At 39.1% G+C, this 12,149-nt stretch overlaps 1 protein-coding gene across 5 annotated transcripts in view; it reads right to left on the bottom strand.

Annotated features, from left to right (window-relative positions):
• Positions 1 to 12,149, bottom strand: part of vps13c (vacuolar protein sorting 13 homolog C) — an 85,561-nt gene that overhangs the window by 36,737 nt on the left and 36,675 nt on the right. For all 5 annotated transcript variants that reach the window (XM_036586525.1, XM_036586524.1, XM_036586526.1 and 2 more), the window contains 14 exons: positions 11,544 to 11,848; positions 11,121 to 11,268; positions 10,806 to 10,914; positions 10,589 to 10,716; positions 10,294 to 10,450; positions 9,141 to 9,220; positions 8,898 to 8,957; positions 8,661 to 8,814; positions 7,799 to 7,918; positions 7,607 to 7,710; positions 7,308 to 7,475; positions 5,527 to 5,831; positions 5,265 to 5,412; positions 1,207 to 1,342 (listed from right to left, as the gene is read on the bottom strand). In XM_036586525.1, the coding sequence (XP_036442418.1) occupies positions 1,207 to 1,342; positions 5,265 to 5,412; positions 5,527 to 5,831; positions 7,308 to 7,475; positions 7,607 to 7,710; positions 7,799 to 7,918; positions 8,661 to 8,814; positions 8,898 to 8,957; positions 9,141 to 9,220; positions 10,294 to 10,450; positions 10,589 to 10,716; positions 10,806 to 10,914; positions 11,121 to 11,268; positions 11,544 to 11,848 (2,122 nt within the window). The remainder of the gene's footprint in view (positions 1 to 1,206; positions 1,343 to 5,264; positions 5,413 to 5,526; positions 5,832 to 7,307; positions 7,476 to 7,606; positions 7,711 to 7,798; positions 7,919 to 8,660; positions 8,815 to 8,897; positions 8,958 to 9,140; positions 9,221 to 10,293; positions 10,451 to 10,588; positions 10,717 to 10,805; positions 10,915 to 11,120; positions 11,269 to 11,543; positions 11,849 to 12,149) is intronic.

The raw sequence follows: 12,149 nt of genomic DNA on the forward strand, positions 1-12,149 counted from the left end.
GTGCACAATCCTTCTAATCTGTGGTTAGGTCAAAAACGTATACAACAGAAAAAACGTTTACTAAAAACTCTTATAGGCGATACATACAGAGCATTACCAACTAATTAACTACACATATTTAACTACACATACACATATTTTAAAACAATACTTGGAAAGATTATTACGTGGCAAAGAATGCCAAGGGACATGCGAATGGAAAAAAGACAGCCAAAAAAATTCCAGTACATGTGGTTTACACTCCGGTAGAGAGTAAAATGGACAAGCTTGTCCTGGAGAATGGTACCAATGCGTCAGTTTTTGGTTTTCAACCAAGCAAACCATTAATAGGAAATACCAATATTAACTAGTCCCACCTCCCAGCCTGCATTGTCAGTGCAAATAAAGTTCTGGTTTAGCTTATTTTAGCTTCTTCTCCTCCTCATTCACTGCCAACTCGTACATTTCTGTTTTTTTTTTATTTTTTTTTTATTGTAACTATTTGAATGTAGCCACCCGCTAAGCTAAGCAACAACATGTTAGCTTGTAAGCCCTTGTACAAATCATTCAATATCTATACTAAATGTTGTCTACACAAATTTTATTTGACCATTTACAAGTGACAACACATGTTTATTCTGATCTGGTGGTCAACAAAAACCTGAGCATGATATTCATTCAGATAAATTATAGTAAGATGGACAGATACATGCTCTTAGTTTTAAACTTGCTTTAGAGTAAGTATTTAAGTTACAACTTGGGCGTACCTCAGCTCCAGAGAAACCTCAAATATATTTGATTTTATTTCTTGATATCTTCAACCATGAAGACACAGAGAAAATGAGATGTTTTAAGCATTCTTACCAACAGTGAGTTTTTATAATGGACAATGTAACAAGCTATAATGGGTACAGTCTATAGTGCTCACATGTACTTCATAACTAAATTCAGATCATGATAATATTGTTCATCGTGATAACTCTGCAGATGATAATTGTTCGTCAAAATATACATTATTGCCCAAGCTTATCTGCTGCATGTATTTTGTATGATTGATTCCCCACTGGCTTTTATTATAACTGTGCTTTGTGTCAATTCTGCTCTTTTGTAATTACAGGAAAACATCAAACTTGCTGGTGGTTAGCGACTGTGTGCTACAGATGAGATTAGTTTGAAACACATAGGAATATTCCTTTAGAATCTGTGTACGTAGCTATGCATTGTTACCTGTGTGTGTGCGAGCTCTGGCAGGAATATCTGCCTGTTTGACTGGGCTGCCGTGTGGCTGAAGGCTGCTGGCCTCTCCAATGTTCTCCATCAGGATGTTCAACAACACAGTGAGATCATCCTGACTCAGAGCAAACTGCAAACACACAGAGAGAAAATACAGCATTATCCATTGGTGGTAAGTAACAGTTACTTTGCTTCTGTACTTAAGTAATTTTTTTAGGTACTTTTTAACTTTTACTTATTTTTTTTAACTATTTTTTTTACTACATTTCAAAGGAACAATCTGTACTTTTTTCTCACTACATTTTCAAAAGAGGCTTGTTACTTTAGCTTTATTGATCTATTTATCAATTTTTTTTCGTCCTGTGACTAGCTACTTTTACGGCTTACAGGGAATTGTAATTGAGACTGGGGATCTTGCAGGGTCACCATTTGCAAGACTGCAACTAGATTTTTGAGATTATTTCCCATCATGCACCTGGTGGACATTTACAAGCAGAGGAACCCTTTTCATTCTCCACTCTATAGTGGTACAAATGGGTAGATACATTGGCTGGACATGTAAAGTTCTGGGGCTCAGCCCATTTCACTGTAGAATTGTGTATTCTGGCACATCATCACCCAGTGTTTTTTAATTAACCTGTAAAATCTCTCAGTTACTTTTTTATTTAACATAAAATTTACACATTAACAAAACATGCAGCAGTGTTATGAACTAAACCACAAAAAAACAAACAAAATAAAAAAACAACTGCAACAGAAAGCAAAAAAAAGAAGAAGGAAAAAACACTGATGCTTCTTTAGTAACGCCATTATTAAAGTCCTCTGAACATTTCCTTACATAACTGTTACAGGCTCAGTGAACTTCAAATATTAAGACAACCAGTTTACATTTTTAAGTTAATATGATTATTGTTTTAAAGTGGAGCAGATTTGCCTTTTTTACAGAGATTTCAGGCTCTGATGCATGCATATTCTGTCTCTCTCTCTCTCTTTCTCGCTGTGCACATGCGCTTGCCCATTCGCTCTCACATGTGCCCCTTGCATGTCACTATTTGCATGAGCCAAGACTTAAAACTTACGATACTATTACTATTATTGGATTTTTTTTTACCCGATTTTCTCCCCAATTTAGTCGTCTCCAATTCCACCCACTAGTTAGGACTCCCCCAGTCACACGATACTATCAACGCTAGGAGGGTGAAGGCTAACACAGGCTTCCTCCGAGACCTGTGAAGCCAACCACCGCTTCTTTTCGAACTGCCGCTCACGCAACGTCATTGGACAGACAAACGCGCTCGGAGGAAAGCGCCAACCGCCAGATCTGTTACGTCAGCTAACAGACGCCCGCGCTGACTGGCATCGCGCTGAGTGATGGGGAAGAAGGAGGGGCCATCCCACCTAACCAGAGAGAGCGAGGCCAATTGTGCTCTCTCAGACTCCCGGCTACGGATGGCTGTAGCATCACCAGGGATCGAACTCGCGATCTCCTGAAGATAGGGCCAACGGTTAGACTATTATTGATTTTGATGTGGCATCAAGACAATAAAAAGACTGAGTTAAGACAGCCATCCTGAACACCTTGCACTAACCGATCTAGATGACGCGAGTGCAATGCAACTCTAGGAAGACCCTTATGATTTTATTCCAACACTGGAAATTTGTCTGCGACAGTGAAATCGCTTGGTGTAAGGCCGGCATTAAATGATGTAGAGGTTATGTTCAGTGTTACTTCAGTGCATCATGTCATTACAGGTAAGACATACATAAAGCATAAACATGTTTCATGCTTGCCGTAGCAGTATGTGTTAGCCTAGGATGATTAAGTTTAGTGCTGCAGTGTTGGTTGTTTGTGTGAATTGTTTTTTGTCAGGGGGGGAGTGTTGGAAAATGTAGGGTGATGACTGCACTGATGTTAGGAATAGCCTACAGCCTTTTGCACTGACATTGCAGCATTTTTTTTTTTGTGTGTGTGTGTGTGTGTGTGTGTATAGAGTGTGGCCCTATCCGCATCATGTAACTCCCAGTCTGAAAACCCACTCTGGCCCTGGCCATGCTTAAAGGAATTATTTCATCTAATGTTCATTATTGACTGCTAAAATAAAAATTGATTTTTTTTTTCTCAGAAGAGGTTTCATCAATGTCCATCTCAAATTTTAACTTGTGTACTTCTGCCACCTCTGGCATTATCCCTGGATCAGTCCTTGTAGTCCTTAAATATGTAGAAAGCTCTACTGTGATGGACCATTCAAAGTAATTAATTCAAACTGTTAAACCTATAATAAATCATTATTGTTATAAGACAAAGACAAAGCTCTCCAACTAGATCAGAAACAACACTGACCCATTCATGCTTCCCCACACAAACTGTTATTTCAAAGCTACTGTGACAAGGTTCAGATATATTTTGTCAACAAAACTTAAACTTGGAGCATATTAATATTTTGAAATAGTATTTATTTTGTATAGGAATAAAGGGCCACACTGTTAGGATAGATGGGATAGATCCATCACAAAGCATAACAATATGTTGCCTCCAGTTACATTAATAAAAGTCATGCTAGTCAATCACAGTGGAAGAAAGACAAGTAGATGTCTTTAAATGCCAGCAAACTAAATGAGAAGTCTCTATAGAGTAAGGAGGTTTAATCACATTTGGTAGCTTTAGCTGCAAGTAGGGGTGTGGGAAAAAAATGATTCTTAGATGCATCGCGATGCGGACGTGAACGATTCTGAATCGATTCACAAATGTCAAAAATCGATTTTCTAAATATTTTATTTATAACGTAATGTTGACGGAACGCAAAAAGCGGAACTTGGAAGTGCGGAAGTGCAGCGCCCGGACACTCTGTGATGGCACACGACAAAAACACGACTGGATGAGTGAGAAATCCGACCAGCACCCTCTGCATTAAAAGCCAGGTTAGGTCAGGAGTCACAACCCAAATGATAAGAAGAGCCATTTTGTCCTTTCAACAAAAATCAAACCAGCTTGGCAGCCACAACATTTAATGTCCAGTATGTTTTAGTATGTGCTAGTATAGGCTAAACAATATAAACGAGAGCGCAGATCTACTTTGCTCTGCTTTAAGCTTCGCCTTTAGCCGCTTTCCTCCCATTTCCGCCAGAAAACTTTTCCTCAAAACTAGAGCAGTTTTTTGTAAAATGTCTCTCAACATTCGGCTGTTTTACGAGGCTGAAGTCGCTTTTTATTCTCCAGCTTCTTGTTCGAATTTTTCCGTTCCACCTTAAATTCTGACTGAGGCGCCGAATGTAAATGTGGCACCATTTAAGGCGGAATGAGAAAATTTGGAAGAGAAGCGACTTCATCTTTGCCACTTTTTACTGTATGACAGTCTCTCGTTGCAGATTTAACTTGCCAGGAAACCAACTGCGCTGCTTATAAATGCGAATAACGCATCATTGCTAGGTGACCTGCAGTCTGCACGGCACTTCTCAGTCGTTGCGAAACAGGGCTTTCGCGCAATGTTGCACACGTCACGTCTCAAAGATGTTTTGCTGACACAGCGATCACCCCCCACCCCTTTCTCTACAACGAGACCAAAACCAAAGTTATAAAGTCACTAAAAACGGGCAGGACGGCTGTAACGTGCTGCGTGGACATCCGTTACCACTGGATCTTATTTCACCGTAACGGCGCATTTTATCACAGATTTGTTGTGGCAGCGTCTCATGTGCTCCAAAGGCAGTGAATGAGAGCTTTCCAGTTCACTTGTCACATCACTTCTATTTGATTTATTAATAAAAGATATTGGAAGTAAACTCATTATGGATCATTACAAATACTTTGCTTTAAAACTACCAAGTCCTCACACAGTGCGAAAATAGAAATGATGTATAGAAAAAAAAAGATGGATCGAGATGCATCGATAATCGTTTTATAATCGCATCGCAGCCCTCTGAATCATAATCGAATCGAATCGTGAGGTGCCTAGAGATTCCCACCCCTAGCTGCAAGGCAAGGAAAGATTATGTAACAAAAAAGAGCTGTTGACTAGAATGAGATCATGGCTTGATCGTATATGAGGACTCACTTTCATGGGCTTTAGGTCTCCATCAACCTCCACAGCAGCCATCTTCTGGTACCAGGTAGCAGCCAAGTTTCGTTTAACTGATAGCACCAGGTTGACTGGCTGTAGAAGCTCAGAGCTTGGTGGATTTGAATCTTTCTCCATAAAAATTCTAAGAGCATATTAAACCAATTACATATTGCAGCATACAGAAAACAATGAACCTATAGCAATGGACCAAGAAAATCTTGAGAAGGAACCTTGAGTATTTTAAGTTCAATCTTACCTGGACAGCTTAAGCTGGGTTAGCTCTACGTCCACGTTATCTATGATAACAGGGAGCAGACAGTCCTCCACTGAAAGCAGAGAGAAGTTGTTGCTCACAGTGATGAGACCCAAGTCAGCCTCCACAGCGTTGTGAGACGTGGAGGACTGAGGGATGATGATAAGTGGAGCCTTCAGCTTGATGTCCATGGAGAGTCTGAAACTCTTTTGTGCGAAGTCCCTCACACTTGAGGCCGCTTTGACCGCTGCCTGTGCTGTGGCTGCACTTAAAGCCTCCTTGGCTGTCTGGAAGTTATTACTAAAATTCTGAAGAGGATAAAATCAGAGAGAATAAGAAGTTAATATTATTGTGCTCTGTATTTGTTTGGGACACTCTACTCTAATTTACCTAGTGAGTGCAACATGACAATATTTAAGCACAGCTTTACAAAGAGACTCTGTCATTGAGTTAGAAACATGGTAGCAGAGTAATGACAGTTATATGAAAGAGGTAGGTTGCAACCAGCAGTAGAGTAATGACATTTATTTGAAGGTAGCAAATCTGCAGGCCTAGGTTCAATGAAGGAGAGAGTGAAGCAGAAGAAAGCGAGAATGCCACATCCATAAACAACAATAGTCATTAATCATGGCAAAGGTGGATGCAGCCCCTGAAGGGGTGTCTGGCACCCCCTCTGCATGGGATCATCATAAAGAGACTCAAGCCAAATCCTATAAGGAAAACAGGGGGTTGGAGTCCGGAGGGGGGGACACCACACTTTTTTGGAACTGAGGTTAATGAGACGATAATAAGGGGGTGTTAACCAGTTTTCATACTGCATAAAAAGGCTAATCCTTGAGGTTAAGTGCATACTTTTTGAGGACTTCTGAGGTTGCTTTGGTGACTTACTGGAGTCACACCATTCCCTCTGATGACAAGAGCCATTTGGAATCCAAGGTGAGTGAGTATTGAAAAAGAATTTTAAGGGAACGGCTAGGGAAGAGCCCTTTTTAAAATACAGAGCTATTGCAGGGATGATTATGGTTATTAAGGCTCAGTAAAATGAGAAGGTTTAACCCTTGAATCATTTGTGTTACCTCCACAGTCTTATGGTACAGCTTGAAATAAGTGGGTACATTTGGCAGGCAATGAAGCACATTAGTACCACTTGATCAGACAAGATCTAGGGTGATACCTTCAATGATATAAACCAACTTGGTTGCAAACAAGTGTATTAAAACTTAATATGTTCATCTCGTGCAACTTCACGGGCTTCAAATGGTGGGACACTAGAAAGCTGTATGTATAATTAATAAATAAAGAATAATGAACAGATCTGTAGATGACACTTAAATTACTGAGAGAGATGTACAGCTTTGAGAATTAAGTTATAGAAAATGATTATCCAGAATTCATCATACTTCAAAAGTGGAGATCAAATCTCAAGACAGGTAACTTGAGTAATGTAAATAGATAATTACAGTATATTATTTTTTGTTTAATAACTTCTTGTTCACAGAAATCTTGAAATATTGACTAAATCATTAAAAAACATTTTGGCAAATAGTTCGTAATATGTATTCTAAACTTTTTGAATGCTACGCCCAGTATAACAAAAAAACAACTAAACAATTAAGGTTGTAACATCTCTTATTCTGACAGCATGCAATAAATGTTTTTTACTATATTTTTTATTCATTCATTTTCTCACTGGGACAAGAAAAAAAAACTTAAACTGCAAAAATAGCACAATAACAACAAAAGCAAAAAATGTATGCATAAGCATGGTTCAAGCTTAGACTCACCAGCAATGACATGACAAATTTGTGAAGGTAGACCACCTGAATGCAGCCTACATTGAGCTTTACTTTGCCATCCACCTTCGAGGTGTCAGTGTATCCCTCCCCTTCAGTGGCGTTGGGGGTTAGACTCATACTGAAGCTGAAGACCTCATCACCCACAATGGAGATAGCCTAGAGAAAATACACAACACACACGGTCAGCAAAGTGGCACTAAACAATCATCAGTTGTACAGATGGCATGATATTTGCAGAATGATTGGGATTTATAGGACTTTTTTTAGCAGTAGCATAAACGACTTGCCTTCTTGTGAACGGTTTTTGGATCTACGTTAATGATGACAAAATCACGAAGCCTAGCGAGCATGTGTGTTTGGGAACCCTGCATTAACAGAGAACCATGCAGACCTAGGAGGGGGATGAGAGAGATGTTTTCAGAACAATCCTGCAGTAGAATTAAAGGTTATTTGATGGGGAGGGTTTAAATGAAGCTAACCCTGAATTTTGATGTCAGCCATGTTGCATCTCTGGTCACACACCAGCACACTGAATGCCCCCAGTTGCATGTCTATCTTCAGATCGATGATGTCACCATCAGAGGGGGAACTCACCACAGCTGGAACAGAAACAGAGGTACTGCTTTGTATGTGTTTGCACATTAGAAATTTAAGCGTGATTGTGTCTTAAATATTTCAAGTGATTCATGCATATGTGTGTGGTTGTAGTGCCATTTTTCTAAGGAAATGGAAGTTACAAAAGGTGGCCTTTACTACATTGCATGAGATTTGTGTTCAAAACAATAATAAAAAAAACTTTTCCCCTTAATAGTTAGGGTTAGATAAAGTTTGTTTTGCTACAGTAACATGTGAGTCATCGGTTTATTAGGCACACTTACTTTGCACCAACAGTATTTGGTAATTGTACCAGGTATGCCTACCATATAAATACACTATGACTGTAGCCCATCTGTTGACAGACACAGGTTTTAGCTACCCTCTACCCAGTCCAACAATAGAAAGGGAATACTGCTGATCAGATATTATTTGGGTAGCAGTCCATTCTCAGCACTGCAGAAACACCAACATCATGGTGACACAGTGTGTGTTGCTCCTACATGAATGTATCAGACACAGCAATGTTGTTGGGGTTTTAAGCACTTCACTGTCACTGCAGGATTGAGAAGAGTCCACAAAACAAAACCATCTAGCCAACAGTATCTATTAAACCACCAACTCAGTGCATTCCCAAAGGTAAATTATTGGGAAAATGTATGTGAGTGTGTGTGTGTGTGTGTGTGTGTGTGTGTGTGTGTGTGTGTGTGTGTGTGTGTGTGCGCCTGTGCTTGTGCATGCACACACTAGATTTGGTTGAGCTTGTTCTTGTTTCTTCACTCCTCTTGCTCTCTTTCTCAGGTGAGGGAAGGCTGCTAGAAGACATGGCAGCAGACAGGAAGTCCATTGTGGAGAGAAGAGCCTCAGTGTGTAGCATCAGGTCCAATGAGGAGAACTTAACCTACACCAACATATTTCCACTAAGTAAAAACATAAGGGGGCTTAATACATTAAAGAATATTATATTAATATAGTAACACTTACATCAATGCTCTGTTCAGTGTTTTTGAAATTGGTAGCAAAATTAGGTCCATTCCTGTCTGCCTGTATGACAAAACATATTTCAAATGCAGTACAGTCTTTAAGAAACTATTTATATTCACCTTAAACAATTACTCTGGTTCAGGATTTGTTAGTGTCAGCGCAATGCTAAGAGAATGTGCAACATCATATTAAAGGGGAGAAGGATGAACATACACCAAAGCAGAGAGTAAGAGAAAGACCTACCTTGACATACTTTACTTTGAGGAGTTCAGCTCCCTGTTCTGCTGAAGAGCTGAGGATGCAGAGTGGTTCACCATACGAGTCTATGACAACAGTTAACAAATACATGTTGTAATACCAATTAGAATTGTGGTGCTAATGAGCAATACGAGAAAGGTCAGCAAATTTTGGGGTGACTTGAATATGATATTTTTTACAAATGACCTGTGGATGATTTTAAAAGCATTAACTTGCATGTTTTTCAAAACTATCAATAGCATATCTTAAAATAATGTTCTGATTGACTAACTGTATGCAAGACCCACAAAACATACGCAAAATTCAGCATCATATCAACACAAACAGATTAATTTAGCATCCACAGTTTGATTTATTAAGACATAATTTTGAGAACGGAGATTACATGTGTAATTCACGTATGCTGCTGTCATAGAATTTTTAGTGTTTAGCCTAGTATTTTTAGTGTTTTTAGTGATCACTTTTTTGAGTTACACTTTTGCATCAAATATATGTATAAAAATGAAACGTGTAGCCCTTATAATGCTTTGATCCAATAATCATGCTTGCTCACTTAAAAGTGATTGTTAAAATAAGAGCTAATGTGCAGCTGAAAGTGTCGCTGGTGGAGTCGAGTGAAAGTTAATAAAATGGCAAAACAGAAAAAACTTTAAAGAAATAAGTAGTAGCTGAAAGGTTCAAAATGCAAATAAATAACCTTTCCATGCTTGCTAATTAAGGCCAAACTGTGCACAATTTGTTTATATCAGTCCTTTTTACTGAAGATGTGTTGTAGGTTTTTTTAGTAACTGCTTACTGTAACTGAATTTCATCATAATATTAGAGTACAGAAACAAAACTAACTCATATACTAGTGTTATTTTAGGAAAAATGCTGCACTCCTAAACATAACACACAAAAAAATAAAAACAAAACTAAAAAAGTGACTCTGGTTTTGAGCAAGGATTTTTTTAGATATTGACTTGACAGAACCTGACATGATAAAGTGTTTAACATGACTTAAGCATTTAGCATGTCAGGCCTTCTCAGGTCAGTCTAAAATATTCCTTGCTTGACTGAAATTGGACAACTACTACAGCTACTACAGCCACCGCTACTACTTACTATTAAGTCCTAATTATAAATAAGTGCTACATACCTGGGAACTCCAAGCACTTCATCGAGATAGTCTTGATGTATGTGGTGGCCTGCATGTCGCATTTATGTACTTTAGTGTGAACTCCAAGCTGAGCCGCATGCAGGACCAAAAAGGGGCACTCATTCCTATCTTTTGGCTTCTTCAGTGTCATCATGACCTATACAGAGGCAGCAGAAGTTCTTACTCAAGCCAATGGAATGCTGAGTATGAAGCACACTGTTAAAAAGCTTTCATAATTGTGATCCAGCTGATGGATGACTTAAAAGATGATTTAAGCTTAGATCTGATGTTGTACCTCCATGATTTCAAAGCTCAGGAGAACACTGACAATGTTCTCACTAAAGTTTCCATTGGTAATTGCTGGCTGACTTCCTGTTTCCACAGGAGATGTCTGTTTCAGTTCTTGATTCATTTCAGATTTCTCTGTGGAATAAAAGAAACAGGGAAACAATGCATATGAAATATATGGATGACTGTGATTATAATGATTACTGATTTTCAGAAGGTTTTACCTTCAGCAGCAGGTTTCTGCACTTCAGAAGACAACGTTCTACTGCCTTCCCCAATGTTTTCTGCTAGGATTCTCATTAGAACACCCAAGTCTTCTTGGCCAAGAGTAATCTACAAGAACCAGGTGAGCAATTCAATCTCAAAACAACTTTTTTCTCTTTTTTGCATATTTTCTACAGTCCAGCTACAAACTTTAACACATCTACCAGTGAATGAAATACAAGAAGACGTATATCAGTAGAAAAATAGCGTAGATGGAGCAGGAAAATCAGAATGAACCTAGAACCTAAGTGGAACTCTTCACAAAGAAAACTCACATTTAATGACTTCAGCACTCCTTTGACCTCCACTCCTGGGATCTTTGTGAACCAGGAGGCTCCCAGGTTACGCTTAACAAGCAGCTCCAGGTTAATAGGCTGCAGAAGCTCAAACTCTGGCTGAGGAGAATCATGCCTCAGAACTGTCCTGGAAGAAAAAAAACACAGTAACTAGATGATTGTGTGCCAGAGGATTTTTGTCAAGTTTTTTGAAAACTATTCATTTCTTTAACCCTCTTCTGTGACCAATACATACACACGACAAATGCCTCTTTTTTATTGCTCACTCATATATGAAGAGAGTTTGATAAAATGTTGTTGTGTGTATTGTTGCAGTGTGTGTTTTGTTCTGTTTTTTACATTTGTGCTATATGTTTACACATACAAAGAAATATAATGTCTGAATCCTGAAAAGAATTGTACCTTGACAATTTCAGCTGGGTAAGTCTGATGTCCATGGTCTCCATCAAAGCTGGCAGAGGAAAGCCCTCAGCCGGAAGCAGAGAGAAGCTGTTGCTCACAGTGATGAGACCCAGGTCCACCACAAAAGCATTGTGGGATGTGGAGGACTGAGGAATGATGATCAGCGGAGCCTTCAGTCTAATATCCATTGAGAGTCTGAAACTCTTCTGAGTAAAGTCTCTCACACTTAAGGCTGCTTTCTCTGCTGCCTGCGCTGTGGCCGCACTTAAGGCCTCTTTGGCTGTTTGGAAGTTGTCCACAAATGTCTAGGGAACATAACTGAGCATTAGCAAACATTCCTCTGCAAAATTCACAGAGGGGTGGGTGTATGAGCCATGGATTTGAGTGAAGATCTGTGAGAAGTGAGAGAACCTTAATGAGCTAGCCTGTAAAAATAAAGGAAACATCATGCAGGAATGCTCTCACCCTCTCTGAGCTCTGATAACCAAATTTACAACCAGGTTGCAAATTTGAATAAAGGTGGTTAAAACAGCCAGAGGTGAGACTGTATTTTGTATCTGTGAAAGAGGATTTGTGATGCATGGCAGATCAGACAGGTTGAGTGTG

This window comes from Colossoma macropomum, unplaced genomic scaffold (genome assembly GCF_904425465.1).
Source record: "Colossoma macropomum unplaced genomic scaffold, Colossoma_macropomum, whole genome shotgun sequence".
In the NCBI taxonomy this organism is placed as follows: Eukaryota; Metazoa; Chordata; class Actinopteri; order Characiformes; family Serrasalmidae; genus Colossoma; species Colossoma macropomum.